Here is a 19,004-nt window from a genome sequence, read left to right as displayed (position 1 = left end):
TCCAGTTGTTATATGAGCATGAGGAGTAGCGCCCAGGGTAAGTTTAAAAATCCAAATATTAAAAGACTCAAACTGGGTAAGGAAAGATTCGGGCTTTAGCCCCCCCCGCTACAATAATAAGTTTTGAAAATAAATAGTGGGTTGAAAAACCATTTTGGTCTTCATTGTCCTCTTGGACTCATAATAAAAATTTCTCCCACAACAAAGAAGAATAAATAAAACTATTAAATCAAAACTTTTTGTACAGATCAATACACAGACAAGAAAGACAAGTAGGGAATGAAAAGATTTATTTTTTATTCTTTAGGTACTTGAAGTTTCAACCACTGTGCTACGGAAAAGAATGCTGTGCACAAAGAGCCATACCATCCACCAATTAATTTTCCAAGTTCTTCAATTCTATCACTGACAAATGACCACACCTCAGAACAGTTTTTGTGTATTCTAAAAATTGCCTGTAATCAAAACATTCTCTCAATTCCAGAGACGTAGCAATTTTGCTGCTTTAGTTGGAAATGCAAAATAGAAAGTGTAGGAGAATGGACTGCAAGCAACCTTGCTCCTGATGAATTATAGCTGTGCTAATTATCAAAGAGGAGGAACTGCCTTGCCCTTAATGGGACATGGCTGTGTCCAATGAGGATGGGTCTTATAAAGAGTAGGTTAGCTGGTCGAGGGGGAGAGACAGAGAAGGAGAGAGACAAAGAGGGAAGAGGTTTTTTTTGTTTGCTTTTCTTTTTTTACTGGCCCTGCTGTGAGGGGCTGCTGATGGAGCCTGCTGGAGTCAGAGTCTGCAAGGGAAGCCTGCAGTCAGAGTCTGGGAGTAGTTGGAGTCTGCTGGCAGTGCTATCTACTGCGACAGTACTGAACTTGATTTGGAAAATTAATTTTAAGTTACAGAGGTACCAAAGCAGCAGAGCATTTTATGGTATAATCAAGCACGCATATCAACAGTTTGGGCAATCACTCTCTTCTTTCAGCAACACAAAAATCTCAAAGAAATAAGTACACTTGTCACTGGTCCTGCTTCAAGTCTTTGCCCACAAGCATTGAAGTGACAGGGTGCATAGAGGCCCTATGCTCCAGAAACGTCTTGATAGCCAGATCACGACTCTTGTCAAAACCGTAAAGGTCCCTGTAAAAGATGGAGTGGGGGGAGGCACCGTTACAAAAATCCAGGAAAATAATACAACAGGGATTTTCCTAAGGTTTTACTTTTCCCTCAAAAGCTTTGCCTTAATGTGCATCCTGGCACTAAGCTTTTTTCTACGCACAAAAATGTCAGCAAGTGGAAAGCGCCTCTGAAGATAATCTTGTTCACAGCATACAGAGAATTCTCTATTATGCCACTTCAACATGTACAATAAATGCATTTCAAGCATTATTCATTCCATTATACTAGAAATGTCAACAGCATGAGCTCCTGCCATTTGGAGATTACTTTTACCTGAACAATGGTCGAGTAAACTTCATCCTGCCCTGATCTGTTGCCATTTTTAAAGCCAGAGGAATAGCTGCTTCCCACTTGGACCTGATACAAAGGCGCAGCCATCTGGAGGTGGAAGAAAAAGGTTGCACTTATAATTCCATTTGTGGTGACGTGGTGGTTGGTTATCTAATGATTCTGTTCCCATAAATGCTTTGAGCACTGCTGTGTCATCATGAGAATGAGATTCTAGCTCAACATCAAATATTTAGTGTTTGACTAGCACATTACATACATCAGCTTTTTTGTACAACAGGAAAAGATTGCAGCCAAGCTCCTCCAAAATGGAAGATTATTTTCTGCAGCTATGTATTTTTCATATTACAATAGTGTCCAGTTGCATCACTCAGAACTGAACTGTACAGCACTTGTCCCATTTGACCAATGAATAAAACCACCAACCAACCAAATGAAATTGAAACCAGCTATTATTTTGTTTTAAAAAGAAATTGATCTTGTTACAAGAAGTAGAAACCATACAATATGTTTAACCTTTGCTATCAGGTCATCAGGTTCCTTTGCTAGCATGCCAGATTAAAATAAAGAACAGCTTATCTGCTGTCCACGGAGTTCTTCTACTAGAAGACTGTATTTGCCCAATTCATGAATAACAGGATACCAAGCACGATGCCTGCACATGCATTTACAAAACCACAACAACAAAACCCCAAACCCAAACCCTGCCCCAGTTCTGTAAAACAGGATGTCTCAGGCGAAGCAGGACAACTTGTTTTATGAAAACATTTAATATTTTAGAAGTGCCCATACTAGAACAAACCTGAATCTTATTTCAGAGTTGTTTATAGCATTGAAGTTATATACTTCCTGCATGCGTTGGACATGTGACAATGGAAGAGGTGCCTGAAAAAGAAATTGCACAGTCAGAATAAGCCAGAGGAAGACTTCAAGCCAGACATTTCAATAATAAACAGAGTAATTCAGGATGATTGGTGCTACAAAGAAACTGAAATCCTACCACGATAAATATTTTAATTGTTCCTTTTATCTTTTCAGTGCATGGAAAGGGGCAAGGAATAAATATTACCTAATTTCCACATTCTGTACTATTGAAACATTCAAGACAAAGTATTTTTGTTCAATTTTATTTATAGCTTATTTACTATAACATCCAATAGAGACCGATTCAAACACCTAATGGTTTTGTTTCTAGCTTTCAATCCAAAACAGTTTGTATGTTGTTCATTAGCTGAAGAGCCAGACATAATAAGGGAGGCAAGGCTGAAGTTTTCAATAACTATGCATGGTGAGAGCACATTAATTTAGCAAAATCTAAAAGAGAGTAGCTTAATTTCAAAGCATGTTAGATCTTCTATGTCTGCTTTTGTGATACCAGAATCAAGTCATCCCAGGTGTGCATTTACCTCCAGAAGCAACAGCGCCAGGAACTCAATTAACTGATGAGATGACATTTCCTTCAGGTCTGCTGAGCTGAATGAGCCCAAATCACTTTCTTTTGCCTAAAAGAGAACAGTTACTTAATTTTTCATAGGTATTTCAAAATACAATCAGGTGTAATTTTCTGTTTTGATATCCACACTGTTGAGCCATTTCACTTAAAGATTTGTATCTGTGCAATGAGGGGAAGGGAGGGACTTCAGCTGCTGTCTGATGTTTGTATTCTTCACTTATTTTCTCTCCACCGATCTTTTTATCCCCACTGTCTTTCTATTAGTTAAGTGAAAAATCAAATACTTTTTTATAAAAAGTAACATTCAGAAAAAGAAAGTTAAAAGACAGGATGCAAGTACAGTGAAAAGCTAGAGGTAACAAAATGAGGGTATGCTGCATTCTCTATTGTATGACTTTTATGCTTCAAACTAGGGGAAAATTACATTGTATTAATTAATATGCTTTATGTACCAGTTTTTGATAGGAAATACATACTAACTTCAGTATACCATAGAGGAACTACTGCTAATACAATATAATCAGTAATGTAGAGGTACCTTGGCATTTGTTTTTAAATCAAGCCATAGTATCAGGGTTTCAAAAAGAGTATTTTCTGTTTGGTTACTACATATGTATAACAAGAAGTTGGCTCTGTGCCTTGTTAAAATATGGACTGCACTTCACAGACAGAAGTCACAGTTCATCCCTGACTCTACATTGAACATCTAGTCTGGGAAATGCAAAATCCCTTGCAGCCCATACTGTGACTATAAATACACACTCTCAACAAATGAGATTTTAGAAGAGAATGGCTCACTTTGTATAACAAAAAATATTAGCTTTTCAAAATAGAGACACTTCAGCATTCTTTAGCCACTCACTTGGATCCATCTTTGGCTCAAGGCAATGCAAGCATTTGATAGTGTCGTATCATACCTGTCAAATATTAAAAACAAAGGTTCACATAATGAAATAATCACAGAATAAAAGACTGAAAACATTAACAGTGACTATTTTTACTGCTATATACACCTACATAGCACTAGGGCATTTTCCAATAAAACATTTATAAGACTTTCAGCCTGTTTACAAACTGCTTCACAACTTTCAGGAAAATCACATGCAATCTGGAGAAGGAAACGATGAACTACAGAAGAGTGCAGCTTACGTAGGCTTCACTGGTGGCATTCCTGGAGCGTGAAACCATGAGTTCCAGTCAACTTTATCAAGAATATCTACCTACAAAGCAACACAAAACCTTATTAAATTTTAAAACTGATTTTAGGGTTTTTTTTTGAGAAAACGAAATCTAGTTTCAGTCTTTTTATTTGTTTTGATAACACTCCTCCAACTACCCCGAAGAATCCCACACAGATTACTTCAAAACAAAGCATGCCCCTCTACAAAAAGGAAAAAAAATAAAACACATCTTAATGCAAATCCATCTTCACAAGGTCCCAGATTATGTCATATTAAATTCTTGAAATAAAGAAAAAGAAATATAAAGAACTGATCTTTAAATAAGTTCTGACCTAAGTCAAAATTTCACATAATTAAAAGGTTTCCAGCAATCAGTTTTAAGTATTACCCAACCTTATCCTTGAAGTAGGAGTACAAGAACTTCTTCCAGTCCTCTGTTACGATGCTTTTATAAGCAAATGTCTGAACATAAGCCTTCAAGAAGCCAATGAAGACATCTAACAAAAAAGAAGATGTTTTAGTGTTTAAAATTAAGGTGGAAAAAAAACCATATAAAATCTGACTAAGGCTTACCTGGTCCTCCAAGGAGCTGTTCAAGGTAAAAAAGCAAAGCAAAGCCTTTCTCATATGGCACAGATGAATAGGCAACATCAGGATCTACTTCATCCAGATTAATGACAAGGTTAGTCACAGGATTTTTATCTCCAAGAGTATTTATCTGCGTCAAAGACACAAGAACACATATCAATCTAGGAAAACTGGCACTCCTGCAGATCTGTACTAATTCTTTTTATAAAGGTATAAACCATCCAAAACGGACACAGCTTCATTTCAAAGCATTCTCCTTTTTCCTGAAGTTCTGAATCTGCATAAACCTTAAATTACTAAAATTTAGAATCAACCACCCTGTGCTCCAGCTGTCTCAAAGCAGTTAATTACTATCATGTCTGTCATAACCATGAGCACCTATTAGTCTCGCTATATTTATCCCCTCATTAAAAGACTATTTGAACTACATCATTAAGCCTTTAAATTTAAAACCTCTGTTGACAGGAGATGTGCCAGCAAAACTTCAGCTCTGGATATCGGCAGAACAGATTTCAGGCTGCTCAGGGAACTAGTAAGATAGCACAGACTAGAAATCTGAAAACTAAAGTTTGATTATGCTACCAAAACACAAAACTAAACAACCCTCTTAGACAGTAAGAAATCAGTTGTTTGCATGAGGCACTGGAAATTCTGATGGCCGTGGCTGCAGATAATTTTGATTAACTTTCAGCTGCTTATCAGTATGCTAACATGTAATATCGCAATTTAGTCATACCCAGAACAACCAGAAGGAGCTGTAAAGATGTTCATCCTTACAGAAAAGCTTAAAACAATTCAAAAAGCTTTATCTAATCTGAGTATATGAAGCTATTACTTGGGGTAGCAATCAAATACCTTGGAATCAAAGTTGTTCATCCTCTAATAAGAAAACATTAGGAAAGCTGACAAGACAAATTTTATTTGTGGGAAACACATATGATGACTTGAAAACGATTTACCGTGTTCTGCAGTTCTCGCCAACCTCCCAGGGCCTGAAAGTGCCTGAACTGCTCACCAAACAACCGACCACCGATCCTGCGCTCCAGGTACACAGTATGACCCTCATTCAGCCTGCAAAGACACTGATGAAGTCAGCACTGGTAGGATGGTAAAATGAATTTAGCCAGCCTCTTCACAGATTAAATTTAAAATTTGATTTGCATTACATTGAACATCATACCCACCAAAAATGTTCCCATGTTTTGTTGGTTACCAAGTTTCCTGTCCAGCTATGAGAGATTTCATGTGCAATAACCTAAAACACAAAACCAGATCCACCATTTAGACTCCTCTGGGAAAAAAACATCAGATCCCAATAGAAAGAACAAAATGTTGATGGGATCTCATTTGCTATGTTATGTTCACAAAGTCAGTTAGCATTCACAGTTCTGCAGACCTATCCATATGAATTTTAAGCAGAGGACTAATGCTACCCTAGCTGACAGAAACAATTTTCAACTTCCAGCCTGCAAGCCATAGAGCCATACTGATCAACAGCTTGCTTTAGGTAATTTGTTAATGAAATCACATTTCAGAATACAGAATACCAAGCGATGGACTAGTACTGCTTTCTCACTAAGCAACTTGTGCAGTGGGAAAGCTAATGATGCATGATACATTAAAAAGTATCCATGTCAAATATTTCAGTATTCTTTGTTTAAGACCATTTTTTTTTTAAGTTTAGCGGTACATCAGTCTAGTAAAAAGACAGGCAATAAAATTGCATTCAGAGTATTCAACTTTGCAGAAAAAAAAGACACATAGAGGAAGAAGTTATCTCCTAACGATTTTGATGAGGCCAATTCAGTTGAGATTTTTAAACATATCTGTATGCAGATATTGTGGTTTAACAGGGCAGGAAAAGAGTTATGGAGCAGCTAACCTCAGTCAGCCCCCTGTGTATACAGGCACCCATGTTACTTCCATCTGTTGGTTATACAAAATAGATACTTTACAGAGTTTACTGAAAATTAACACTCACTTTTGTAAGAGTTCTTGACTTAGTGCCTTAACTTTTTATTTCCACAATGAAAAGAGATCAAGTTTTCAGGTATTTATTATAAAGGAATTCAGATACATCTTCAAGTTGTGTACTACTTGAAGAAATGAATATTTTTGACTTACATTTGATAGAGATCGATCACCTGCCTAAAAAGAAAAGGGAAAGACAAGTTAGTTGTTAGGTTCAAGTTGGCCTCAAAATAGATCACTTCATGCAATTTCTTCTATGATCCCTAACTCCAAAGGAGGCAAGAACATTTACAGGTCTTTCTAGGAAGAAGACTAATCCAATTTGTGCATTAATATCCATCACCTAATTGATAATGCAATCCCTAAAGAAGAGCTGACTTTTATCACTGCTATACTCACCAGCAGTGTTGGAGTTACAAAAGTAAGACAAGGATTCTCCATACCACCATAAGGAAAAGAAGGTGGTAAGACTAACAAATCATACTGTCCCCACACATAAGGTCCTGCCAAATCTTCTGCTGTTTTCAGCATAGCTTCAGCCTGAAAAAAGAATTCACATTAGTTTCTAAGATGATTTTTTACTACAAACACTGAACAAATAATAAACTATTGATCCCATCTTTCATTCCCTTTCACCTTGACAAGTCCTACATGTAAAACAAGTATGGGACTGTATCAATATGTATTTTCAGTACTAAGTTTGTACTGCAATAGAATAATAGCATTTTGTGGGATGGGAGGAAGAGAAAGGAGAACAAAAGATGACCAAAACAGTGAACTGTAGTCTGTTTCTTTTCCAATACTATGTGAAATAGTTATCTTACAGCACTGTTTTTTGTTGTAGTTAATTACTCACCTCAGAAAATTCATAGGCTGATTTATCCACTAGTTCCTTTTCAGCCCACACCAGTGTCCTTGGGCCAATCTTTCTGTTGAAAGTGAAAAAAAAAGCCAATAAGACAGTATGAACCAGAAGTAATTCTATCGGAAACTAATACAGACAGCATATGTGTAACTGTGCTCTTGAGTAACCCACATTGCAGAGGAAATTCATTAGAGAATCTTTGTCTGCTTTTCCTCTCCATTGCTGAAGCAAAGGCTTAGAAAACAAAACAAACAACATGCATGCATTATTCAGCATAAAGGAACAGGAAAACCACTTACGGATTTTTAAACACTATCAAGCCCTAATATAAAAACATTATTGTGGCCTAGATTAACACAACCTTTTGCCAATGAGAAATGAGGCTGAAGCAATACTTTTCTGCCTTTGACAGAAAAGGTTTTTCTGTTAACAGACAAGGCTTATCTGTTAACTAGGCAAGAAGATCTATTTCCTGTGCTAAATTTTAACCACTAAGGGCTGTTTCAGAAACAGCTTTATGCTGTTTCTCTAATTTACAGCACAAGTAAAAAAATTATCCAAGAGCAAATCAACATACATGCAGTTTGATACAAATAAACAGGTTAACTGAATCTATAAGACCCTTTTTAAATTTAGAAATAAGACCAAGAAACAATTTTAAAAAAAGCTCAAAAGATTTATTGTGGTTATTAATATTTATACATTGTACAGATTCACTCACCTACTTTCTAAGGCTCCAACCACTAAAGCAAACAAGTAGCAAGGTATGGGAACCTAGGAAAAATAAAGAAATCTTATTTGTAATGTCAGTTATCAGACATCAGAAGAACAAAAGTATACAAATAAAGGAGTTTTCCTCCAGAGTTTCCTGCCTTAAAGGCAGGCACTGTTTTTTCAAAAACATTGTTCTTTCTCCCCGAATACTCCTTTATCTACAGGATGTACTTGCTTCATAGGTGTTTCAGGCAAAACTCACAAAACTCTAAGTATCATCTCTGTTTGAAAAAATCTGCATACAAAGTTCCTGCTGGTTTGGATTATCTTCAAAAGCAAGTCAGTTTTCCATATTCATTTCAGTTCCATTAAATTTTATGGAAGGAGAAGTTAAGAGATATTGCTCAAATAAATAGCAGTTTTATCACACGGAAGGATGCAAGAAGAGCTTTAATGAAGTAAACAAGAATATTTATGGATATAATTACATTAAAGACAAAAGATTCAGGAAAAATCAAAATGTATATATTTGATTTCCATGTTTGGAATTAAAAAAAACTCTAAATATTTTTTATTTCAATGAAAAAACTCCTAACTTATATAAAGTTATAAAGAAGTGTATATATATAAAGAAGTATCTTATATAAAGACGTATCTTTATAGAGAAGTGCTTTCTCCAAGTGTTCTGGAAAGAAAAGGGGATCATATAGCCACCCCTGTAAAAGTTCCACTTCATCTGAATTTAAACAATGTTAAATAAGTAAGACTTTAAATCATAATTAGCCGGAGACACAATTTCAGAAAATTTTATTCTACTATTACCCACAAAACATTTAAATATTGTTTATTAAAATGCCCATATCGTCATCTGTGTTTTAATTTTACCTATTAACCCACAGAACATATTACTGAAAAGAACAAAGTCCCTTGACTTATAGATGAGTTAAGAAAAAACTATCAATACACCTCCACATTTTGACATCCAGCTTGCTAATTTGACATTTTGAAATTCAAATGTCAATGACTGTTGGGTTGTAAACATGTTTTTACAGAGGTTGCTCTCCAGGCTGCTCTTCTTTGCAGCCTGGCTATGCAGGACCAGAAAAAGTAGCTTTAGGTAAGGCTCAGCACACATACATATCCAAGAGCTTGATGCATTTGCCTTTTGAGGAAGGCAAATGAGGAAACAGACACCTCTTCTAACAAATCACTGTCAGCATCAGGTGATGTGTGTGTCCTTTTTCATGTCTTTTTTCATTTATGTATTTTGTGCTTAATGTGGGGTTTTTTTTAAAGAAAAGCATGTTTTTTTAAAAAAAAGTAATGGTTTCTGTATCAGAAAGTGTAGTATAATTTCAATTACACTAAATGTTATTTCTTGTATAGGTCCATCATGCTTATCAACAGGGTATTCCTAGATAACATTAATCTCTGGATTACACAAACATAGAAGTCTTCTGTACTAGACTGAGAGTGGCAAATATTTTGGCTCCACAGAGAGGGGGCAGGGCACTGCCTACTGATGAGCTCACAGATAAGGGAACTCTTTTTTTCCCCTCTCTCAGGTTTCATGCAGCAGCCAAATCAAACCCGACAGCTGCTGCAGCTCGAAGTACTCTGACCCCCTCCTCTCCTCCAGCCACATCATACCATTCCTCCTTGCAGTTATTCAGTGTCAGCAGCCCAGATCTTAGGTTAATTTTATCTGCTTGTTCAGCAAAATGAACTGGGTTCATCTGAAGAGCTCATAAACACCAGAACTGTAACCCAAAAAACTGTGAGAACAAAAATGCCAGAAGAGTAAATCAGGACTGCTGCCTTATGAGTAGTGGAATCATTAGACTAGCTGCACTCCTTACTAAAACTTCCAGAGAACAGTAATCTTTGATTACTGGCTGGAGATACCTTCTTTCCATAGAAACCAAAGTTTTCACATTAAAAAAAAAATTAAAATTTGTTAGAATTTGCCTAACTTCAAGCTAAAATTTGGTTCTGATGCTGACTTTCACTGCTTAGATCTTGGTGAGCTTAAAATTTGCAGGGTCTGTTTTCCAAAACTTCCTCCCATATTATTTGCATCTGCACTATTTTCTAAAAATCAGTGCAGACAGAAAGGGCTGTGACAGAACTAGTTTTGAGTATAGAAACATTTTCAAAACTCAAATTTGGATTTTCTGGGAATGCTAAAAAGACCAGTAAACAGCACCAGCACTTACTTGTTGTCTTCTCAGAGCTGGAGTTCCATAATGCCTCCCATTTCTGGAGTGGCAAAACCCCATGTGAGTCACATGATTTATCCATGAGCTCAAAACCACACCTGAGGTGCCTGTCAGCTGCAGAGGTTAGCAGTAAGACCTTGTGCAGCCATTTCCCAGCGCGGAGCACTTACGTTCTGGCTGAAGCGGTAAACCTTGTGCGCGCTGTCCTCCGGGTCGGGCGCCTCCCCGTCGCGGTTGGCGCTCATCAGAGCCACCAGCTCCTTCGGGACGGAAATCTGAAAGGGCACCCAAGCACATTGTTCCAGATGGCAAGGGAAGATGTATTCTATTACCATCTGTATGGCAGCTGTCTTTTGTCAAGTGGGCAGTTTGCCTTAACTCTCTCTCTGAGTGACCACAATCACTCCTTCCTCGGGAGAGGACATCTGCTGATAACAGGCTATCAAATATCAGTGCATGACTGATAAGAACTATAACATCCCATTGTGAGATGCTTCCACCCAGAAGGAGGAACCAAGCATTGCTACCCAGATATAATCCAGAGGTTCTGAAACACCAGCACTGCTTCTGCACTGGATTTCCCAGAGGAACAGCAGCTGCCTTTTCTTCCACTGGATCTTTGGAGGAAGAATACATCCTCCTCTACAGGACCCCCTGCTCCAACAGAACCACACCTGACCCTCCAGGAGGACTACAGCCACATTTCCAATTGGACTGCTACCAACACCCTGACTAACAGTGTCAGGTTGAGTTCTGACTCTGTCAGTGTTGTTTTAGTGTACTGCATTGTTTATTTTAGCCTTTTATTTTTTTCTTCCCTATTAAAGAATTGTTATTTCCTGCTCCCATATTTTTTGCCTGAGAGTCCCTTAATTTAAAATTTATAGCAAATCAGAGGGGTGGGGAGGGTTTACATTCTCCATTTCAGGGGAGGCTCCTGCCTTCCTTATCAGACTCCTGTCTTCCCAAACCAAGACACATAAACAACGCAGCTGGCACTCAGCATTACACTCCACACTACAAGCAGCTGATAACAAAGAGCAGCCCAGATCTGTTCTGTTGTTAGGTCATCTCTGTCAAGTAGAACATAAGGCATATGGAAAAGGTTGTCATGAAGACAGGCAATATTGAATTAATCAGAAGAGTACCTCCAACAGAAGTTAAAAGGCTCACTTTCTTCAGACAACTGAATTGTAATGTCACAGTGCACATCTATCCTCCTTTTTACTGTTTACACCAGGACTGTCATGGACACATTTTATGAAAAATCCTTTCCTTAGGATTTTTTCTTATGAGAAGCTGAGAGGCATCAGAAACAAAATGTAAACAATAATTATCTGCTGCTGTGGAATGCAACAGGTGCATCTTTGATTGGTCTCATGTGGTTGTTTTTAATTAATGGCCAACCACAGTCGAGCTGTCTCTGACTGTCTTGGTCAGTCATAAGATTTATTATCATTCCATTCTTCTTCTATTCCTTGCAAGCCTTCTGATGAAATCCTTTCTTCTATTCTTTTAGTATAGTTTTAATATAATATATATAATAAATAATAAATCAAGCTTTCTGAAACATGGAGTCAACATTCTCGTCTTTTCTCTCTTCCTGGTACCCCTGTGAACACCACCACACAGGACTGCAAATACCCCCTAGCTATATGCCAGAATATATTACTTAAGGCATACATGAGAGCCTTTTCAAGTGTTTTTTACTTCACAGCACTCTTTGCTGTCTTACTGTCAGCTTTTCCTGATTTTAGACCATCTTTCTTTCTTACTACTGCATTTTAACTTCCTTTTGCAAATAGACACATAACAATGAAAAAAGAGTTGATATATACAAAAAGGAAATGGTAAAGTTAGAGAACTGCCACAGGGAAGATCAGCTCTTTCCTCCCACATTAAGCTGAAAGTCAATATTCTGGTTTTATATCAGGCCACATGCTGGCAGCTGCCAAAAAACCCTGACCAATATAAATTCACCCATTGTAGCAGGTGTCTTCAGTTAAGACACATGACTTAGGTTCATCTACCTCTGCATAGTAGGTTAGTTTCACAGCAGGCGTGTCTTGGCATGGAAAAATGGCTCTGCAGTGGATAGCCTAGAGAGGGAGAAAGGAAAAGAAGATAAAACAAAACTGTCTTTCTAATGCAGAGGACTAGAAATAAATCAATTAATACACTGTAGTGCAAGTCCACACAGCTCCTCCAGAGAATTCATTATCTATAATCCAGTACTTCTATCACTTAGAGCTTACAGGCCTTTGTAAAAGGAATTATACTAGGTAAGGCAGATCAATAGCCCAAGTATTGGTTGTAAAGAACCATATGTTCTTCAACCAGGATACTGGATTGGGTAAAGCAGTTCCAGAATTACCAAACTGTAAACATATAATAAAATCTCAATAACATCCTGACATTAAGTGTTTTCATTTAGAACCTTTTACACACACAGCTAGAAGTTACAGGCTACTGCTCTTCCCTTTTCTAGCCTTTCTCTGCAGTTCTTTAGAAACCCAGGGAAATTACAGTGGTATGTCAAGAAGTTTGGAAAAAATGAACTCAACCTGGCACTGGCTGAAGAGAAATGGGTGTTTCTTTCCAGAAGTTTGCTCTGGAGTAAACCACTGGAGAGCTGAAGACTGTGGAGAGCTTTCAAATGAGATTTCAACAATTGCTTCTTGTCCCCTGTATAATAAAGAACACAGTCAGAATGTTTTGACAGAAATCCTGATCACACTGAAATTCCTCTGCAAAGATGTCTGAAAAACAGGTCTGTGGTACTGTCTCAAAAGCATTAAAAATGAGAACAAGTATCATATTAAAAGGAATAATTCCCTTTCAATTATGGTATTAAAAATGGCTAGCTGATTTCATTTTTTACATCCCAAGGCATTTTTATTATTGTTTTCATGAACCAGAAACTTTTCCTCTTCTCTTTTCAAGGAGAGCACAGACCTTTTCTTTAAACTATTTGGGCCAGCTACATGTATATAGTTTTGTCACAGCTAAGTAACCTTATACATGTTAGTGTAAAAAACCCTCTGCAATACACAAAGAAAAACGTGCAAAACCCTGCAAAAGAAGATACATGACTGAATAACATAGAATAAGTATCCTGTACATAAAAAAAATTAGATTTTTGTGTCTGACATTAATGCTCGGTAACTGTTACCCTTAAGAAGAAAGTAACACCCTGAAAATTATCAGTAATTACAGAATTAATTCCTATTAACAGTAGGGGTTAACAAGAAAAAGAAATAATGTTCAGATTTCACTCAGGGTTTCAGAACTGGTGTCAAGTAAAAACTAACAGTTATGTGTAAGACAGGTATCAGTTTGCTAATGAGAGAACACACATCAACCTGACACGTTCATACTCTTATTTATTAAAAACATATCTTAACCATCACTGACACTCAAAGCACATGGAAGTACTTGTTTCTATTCTCAGAAAGTTCCAGATTATACATGCAACTCTTGGAATAACAATCCAGCCATAAATCGGAACAAACTTCAGCTAATCAGAGGAGTTGGACACTAGATAAGCTGACCAGGTATACTCATCTGGTTTATAACCAGTATTCCAAAGTACATATTAGAGAAGAGAAAATAACTGGTATTACCATAAGGCACTTTGCTTTCTGAACAATCAGACTTGCAGTTGTAACTCCCACCCTTTCCTATTGCTGTTTCATTGATAGCTACATGGGGGACTATGTGTCACACTAGATTGTGAATTCCTATGGTCACAGCTCACACCTCCCTCTTTTTTTTTTTCTTACCTGGAAATTCAGCACTTAAAAAAAAAGGCAGCTGAAAGTCAAATAAAAGAAACAGGCCTATATTTCTGATGTGGTCTGTTTGCTCAAGTACTTAATTTTCAATTATTTCAAGTACTTAATGTTCAATTTCATAAGAGACCAGAAGTGTTTCTCTAGAAGGGACAACTATTTAACGACATTCCTTTCTCTTCCTCATTATTTTTATTTCTTAACTGCACTAATTAACAGTACAACATTAAAAAGAAAAAAAGCTTGGAAACCAGACTAAACTGAAGGTTTTTTTAGAGGTAGCAACGAGTTCTAAAAGCCAAACAACAAGAAGCAACTTGATATTCAAGTGTATTCAAACAAGGGAACTTCCTTATACAAGCACAGCTTTCAACTTTGGCACCATGGAAGACTGAGATACCACTGAGTTACAACATACAGAACAAACTGCCAAAAAACATATTGTAATTTGACAACAGCTTTTTAATTCATACACCTTAAGAGGTAGACCATGGTTAGTTCACTCTCCATCATGTTGCTGAAACTCAAGTTCCAGCTTTCAGGGACTTGGACTTAGCATAGCCAACAAAATAAAACTTTGATTATTTGAAAACACGCTCCTATCTAATCATAGTGGTAACCTGAAATTCTACAGAAATGCAGAACCAGCCCTTGTATAAAAGAAGATGCAACAGGGGCTCTTGCTCCTTGTGCTCCACACTGTAACAATTTTGAATCAGGTAGTTAAAGCAGAAACAATATTACTGATGAGAAGCACTGGGAAAATTGAGATACATTTCACATCATTTTGCTACTCAGTTTAGTTAGTAATTTTGTCGCGATATAAGGTCTGGGGACAGGTACAAACACTCCCAAAGTTTTGACTAATGAAAGCCACATATGACATTAATCTACAAGATCATAGCAAACAAATGCAATACCCTGATTCTAATTTATAAGTCCCTTTGCACGCTTTACTCAGCAACCCCACAGGCAGACAAGCAGCTTATATAGTACATTTCCAAAACCTCATAAAGGAGCAGGCAAAAGCGTGTACCTTCTTAGTTCATTTGGAAATGTGATTTCTAGAGGGGTGCCCTTGAAACTGTGCTTTTCTCCAAAAGCAAATTGTGCATCTTGTCCATTTACAGTCACTTTAAATACCTGCACGTCTTTTGTATCCAGGACCTGTGATAAAGCACATATTGCATACCAGTTAAATAGTGTAAAATAATAAAGGCAGCACTATGAAATCTTAAACACAAGTCCATCTGAAGGAAAAAGTATTTTCTAAGTAAAACCAGAAAAGCTGACTAACTGTGTTGACCACCAGGAACCAGCATTTTAAGAGAGCAGCACTGAACTGGGAAAGCTGGAGGGAAAAGAGGAAGAAAACCAACTTCTTACCATAGAAGCCAGTTTATCAAGAAAAATTACACAGGTAACAACTCCGCAGTACTGCTGTGAAGTGAGGAGAACGGTATAAAAGCCCCTGCTAAGGCTTCAGTCCTGGAACACGTCACTGCGAAGCCAGACCTTCATGCAATGGAAGGTGAATTAAATAGTGCAGTACTCATTTTTTACTTTTTATTACTAATAGGTCTGGGCTTTTCCCCTAAAAAATAAACGCCAACCACAAGAGAATTTTATGGAGTCAGCATGAGAAAAGCCCAGAATCCCCAAACTTCGAATATAATGCGAAGTTTAAGAGGTTCACCGCCTATATGCAGAGATAACAGAGAAAGCAGCTGGCATAACGAAACACACAGGCGAAAAAGCCCTAAATCTGGGTTTTCAGTGATTTATTCCCATCTTTTAGACAGCATGCTCTTCGCCGCTTTAAAGGGAAGAGACAGCCTTGCCCTTCCCTTGAGCACTGCGCCTGCTCTGGGGGGCTAAGCGGGAACCGGGGGCTGCGAGGCGCAGCCAGCCTCCAGCTGAGCAGCAGCCAGGGGCGGCGGACCGGGGAGGGCCAAGCGACGGCAGGGAAGGAAGGACCGCGACGACGGCCGAGGGAAGGACGGGGGAGAGGGAAGGCGGCACCGGCGCGGGCTCCGGGCTCGCCCCTCACGGACCGCGGGTCCCTTCGCCCCCCCGCCCCCCCGCCGTTACCAGGCAGCGCAACGTCTCGCGCTCCGCGCGCGCGGTGAGGGCGGCCGTGCCCCGCAGCACCCGCGCGCTGAAGTCCGCGCGGCAGCGCAGGTGGAGGTGCCGCGTGAGGCAGCACGAGGGGGACGCGAAGGAGCTCGGGTCCGCCATCGCTCGCGCGCCGTCTGCCCGCCCTGCCCGGCCGTGCCAGCCCGTGCAGCTCAGAGCCCGCCGCGGAGAGGGGAGGGGAGGCCCCTGGGAGGTGTAGTGCCGCCCTCCGCGCGGAGAGGGCGGGGGAACAGCGTGAGAACTACAAAACCCACAGTGCATTGCGAGAAAAGCGGAGCGAGCGAACCAAGCAGCCTGATTGGCCATCACCAGAGTGTAAGTGAAGTAACAGAATGTGGGCTCTACTGGAGGCGCCGTAAGCGTACAGTTCCTCGTTAGTATAGTGGTAAGTATCCCCGCCTGTCACGCGGGAGACCGGGGTTCGATTCCCCGACGGGGAGGTACTGAAGTTTTCTTTTCTCTCCTTTTGGCCTCCACCGTAAAGGCAAAATTATTTTTTTGGGGAAATCAAAGCTGTCCCCAGACAGCCGTAGTAAAAGCGTTCCGACTCTGAAACAGGGAGAACAGAGGAAAACCTCTGCGGGTTTGGCTGCCTACCTGCTCCAGGTCTGAGGGAGTTGTGGGTCTCGCAAGATCAGCTGCAGAACTGAGAGCAGGCACAGGGAAAGTATTTTCATATTTTAATGGCTCGAACAGCTGAACAAGAGGGTTAAACCCTTCAAAAACATTAACCCTTTTTCTTAAACTGAGGTGGAAAAAACCTAACTCAGCCTCCTCACCCAAGTCAGAAACAATGGGAAGGGGACAGGTAAACAGCCACAAGAGAAAAGGGAAGGTGGAAGGCCAGAGGCCATGTCCTGGCTTACAGTAACACAGTCTGGCATTTTTGTCCTCAAAGTGAGAACTTCAGCGATTGGAAAACCCTGAGGCTTCACTGGATCCTGCCTAGAGCACACTCAGCTATATGTACCAACTAAGAGTAGTTTGCAGAACAGCTGTGAGACTCCAGCATCCCTGCTTACCTTTACTTAGTATCACTGAAAATGCTTTGTTAGGCACCCCCTCTTTTGTAATCCTTTTACCAGAAATTTATTTATCTATCTATTTATAACACAGTTCAGCACAAAGGTACTAGGAGAGATCTCCTCCTGTCTGTGGGAGGTCAGCAGATGCTGAGCAGTAAATATGATTGCCCAAATTTCTCTTTTTCCAAGTCAGGAAATAGCTCTATGGCCAATTGCACATAAAAGGAGTAAGGAACTAGGACCCAAGGCAAAAGGCCAAGACACCCAGCTGTGAGGATGCATGTGTCTGGTGTTCAGAGCAGGAGGCTGGCGAGCCCTGCTCTGGCCCTACCTTTGTGCACTCTGGCAGTTTCAGTAAAACTAATTTAATGCCCTGAACTGCACACTGAAAGCAGATAGTTCTGTACCATGAGCAACCTGCATCAGCCACCCAACCAGCAGCAAGCACTGAAGGGAGAATATACACAAGAGAAATTTTCTCTGTGTAATAAGAGCTAAGAGGCAACTTGACAGAAAAGTTCAGCAACAAAGGGCAATTAGTCTTACCACAGTATTGCTGGAAACCATGAACATGTAATGTCAGATGCAGAATCCAACCCCTGTCACCCTCAGAAATTGGTTTCCACACCTTCAGCCCAAGTGTGGACAGCCATGGGAGCAGCACACCAAGAGCTGTGGGGAGCTGAGGGCACAGGAAGAACGCCAGGCTTGACGTACTATGCAAGACCAAGAGATGATTTCTGTGTGGGCTCATAGCTGATGGCAAAGCCCATGGGCCTCTCAAGAGCATCCCACCACCCCAGCTGTCCCACCTGGATGTGAATCTGAGATGGCAATGGGAGAAGTACATCAAGAAGAGAGGATGTGAGCACCATCCACAGTGATATCCTGGAGCTTTGTATAAACTCCTAGACTACAGCCACATGCCCAGACAAACTAGGGCAAGACTAGGAAGGAGTTTCAGTAGGTCTGTACTATAGAAGGGAGAAAAAATAACCATAAAACTTTCCCTTTCGTGACTTCTGAATTTCCTGCCACACTCACTTCCCGTTCTCAAAATCCACATATATATGTCATCAGAAAATCAAGGGAACTTAATTTGTTTAGTAGGCAGTTTATTTCAAAACAGAGGTCAGATCATAAAATAAAATGCAATAACCATTTAGTCGTTCACGTGTGTTGGCATCCAGTCAGGCAATTTCAGCTGTCATAAAACAATAAGGGATAAGAAAAGCCATTAATTCAAAACAGAACTCTGCTGACAGTGTTTTAGTCATAAAAAAAAGAGTCTTGTAAGCAATTTCATACCTGCTTACTCGTGGTTCTTGTTTTCAGATTTAGCTTTCACAGTGCTCAAGCCACTACCCAAGTGGCAAAGTTTTGCTGTAAACCCACAGCTTCTAAAGTCCCAGAAAGACATTCTCATTGGTGCATGGGCAAAGGTGAAAGGAAGATGAACAAGGAGGTCAGGGCACTGAGCAGGGTTTTACAAGATCAGCCTCTCTCCACCTGCAGGGTACTTTGTTCTCACCTCAGTCATCCAGGTCAGCTCAGCCTCTTTCCCTTCTCCCATGCTACAAAATCCTTCCCCCGCACCCG

General features: G+C 39.5%; 1 protein-coding gene and 1 non-coding gene across 2 annotated transcripts; one reads left to right on the top strand and one right to left on the bottom strand.

Annotated features, from left to right (window-relative positions):
• Nucleotides 1-275: 275 nt before the first annotated feature.
• Nucleotides 276-16,560, bottom strand: LTA4H (leukotriene A4 hydrolase). Its single transcript, XM_030959831.1, has 19 exons — nucleotides 16,336-16,560; nucleotides 15,281-15,411; nucleotides 13,018-13,138; nucleotides 12,484-12,552; nucleotides 10,624-10,728; nucleotides 8,242-8,294; nucleotides 7,512-7,584; nucleotides 7,055-7,195; nucleotides 6,809-6,832; nucleotides 5,869-5,939; nucleotides 5,644-5,755; nucleotides 4,670-4,814; nucleotides 4,490-4,593; nucleotides 4,065-4,135; nucleotides 3,778-3,832; nucleotides 2,869-2,964; nucleotides 2,265-2,347; nucleotides 1,448-1,552; nucleotides 276-1,135 (listed from the first exon to the last, which is right to left on the bottom strand). The coding sequence occupies exons 1-19, from the start codon at nucleotides 16,480-16,482 to the stop codon at nucleotides 1,015-1,017; spliced, it is 1,827 nt and encodes a 608-aa protein (XP_030815691.1). The 5' UTR covers nucleotides 16,483-16,560; the 3' UTR covers nucleotides 276-1,014.
• A 188-nt stretch (nucleotides 16,561-16,748) lies between these two features.
• TRNAD-GUC lies at nucleotides 16,749-16,820 on the top strand. Its single transcript has one exon. It is a non-coding gene; the product is annotated as a tRNA-Asp (tRNA).
• Nucleotides 16,821-19,004: the final 2,184 nt, after the last annotated feature.

The sequence above is a fragment of the Camarhynchus parvulus genome, chromosome 1A, assembly GCF_901933205.1.
Source record: "Camarhynchus parvulus chromosome 1A, STF_HiC, whole genome shotgun sequence".
Lineage (NCBI taxonomy): Eukaryota > Metazoa > Chordata > Aves > Passeriformes > Thraupidae > Camarhynchus > Camarhynchus parvulus.
Note: the sequence above shows the minus strand (reverse complement) of the source record. Positions and strands in the feature narration are given on the sequence as shown.

Excerpts from the sequence above, each read along its gene's own strand:
- LTA4H (XM_030959831.1), bottom strand. The coding sequence starts at position 16,482 with ATGGCGGACCCGAGCTCCTTCGCGTCCCCCTCGTGCTGCCTCACGCGG. Across the intron at positions 8,295-10,623 it reads TTTACCGCTTCAGCCAGAAC|GTTCCCATACCTTGCTACTT; the intron begins GTAAGTGCTCCG and ends TATTTTTCCTAG. Across the intron at positions 2,965-3,777 it reads TGAGCCAAAGATGGATCCAA|GCAAAAGAAAGTGATTTGGG; the intron begins GTGAGTGGCTAA and ends GTTCTCTTTTAG.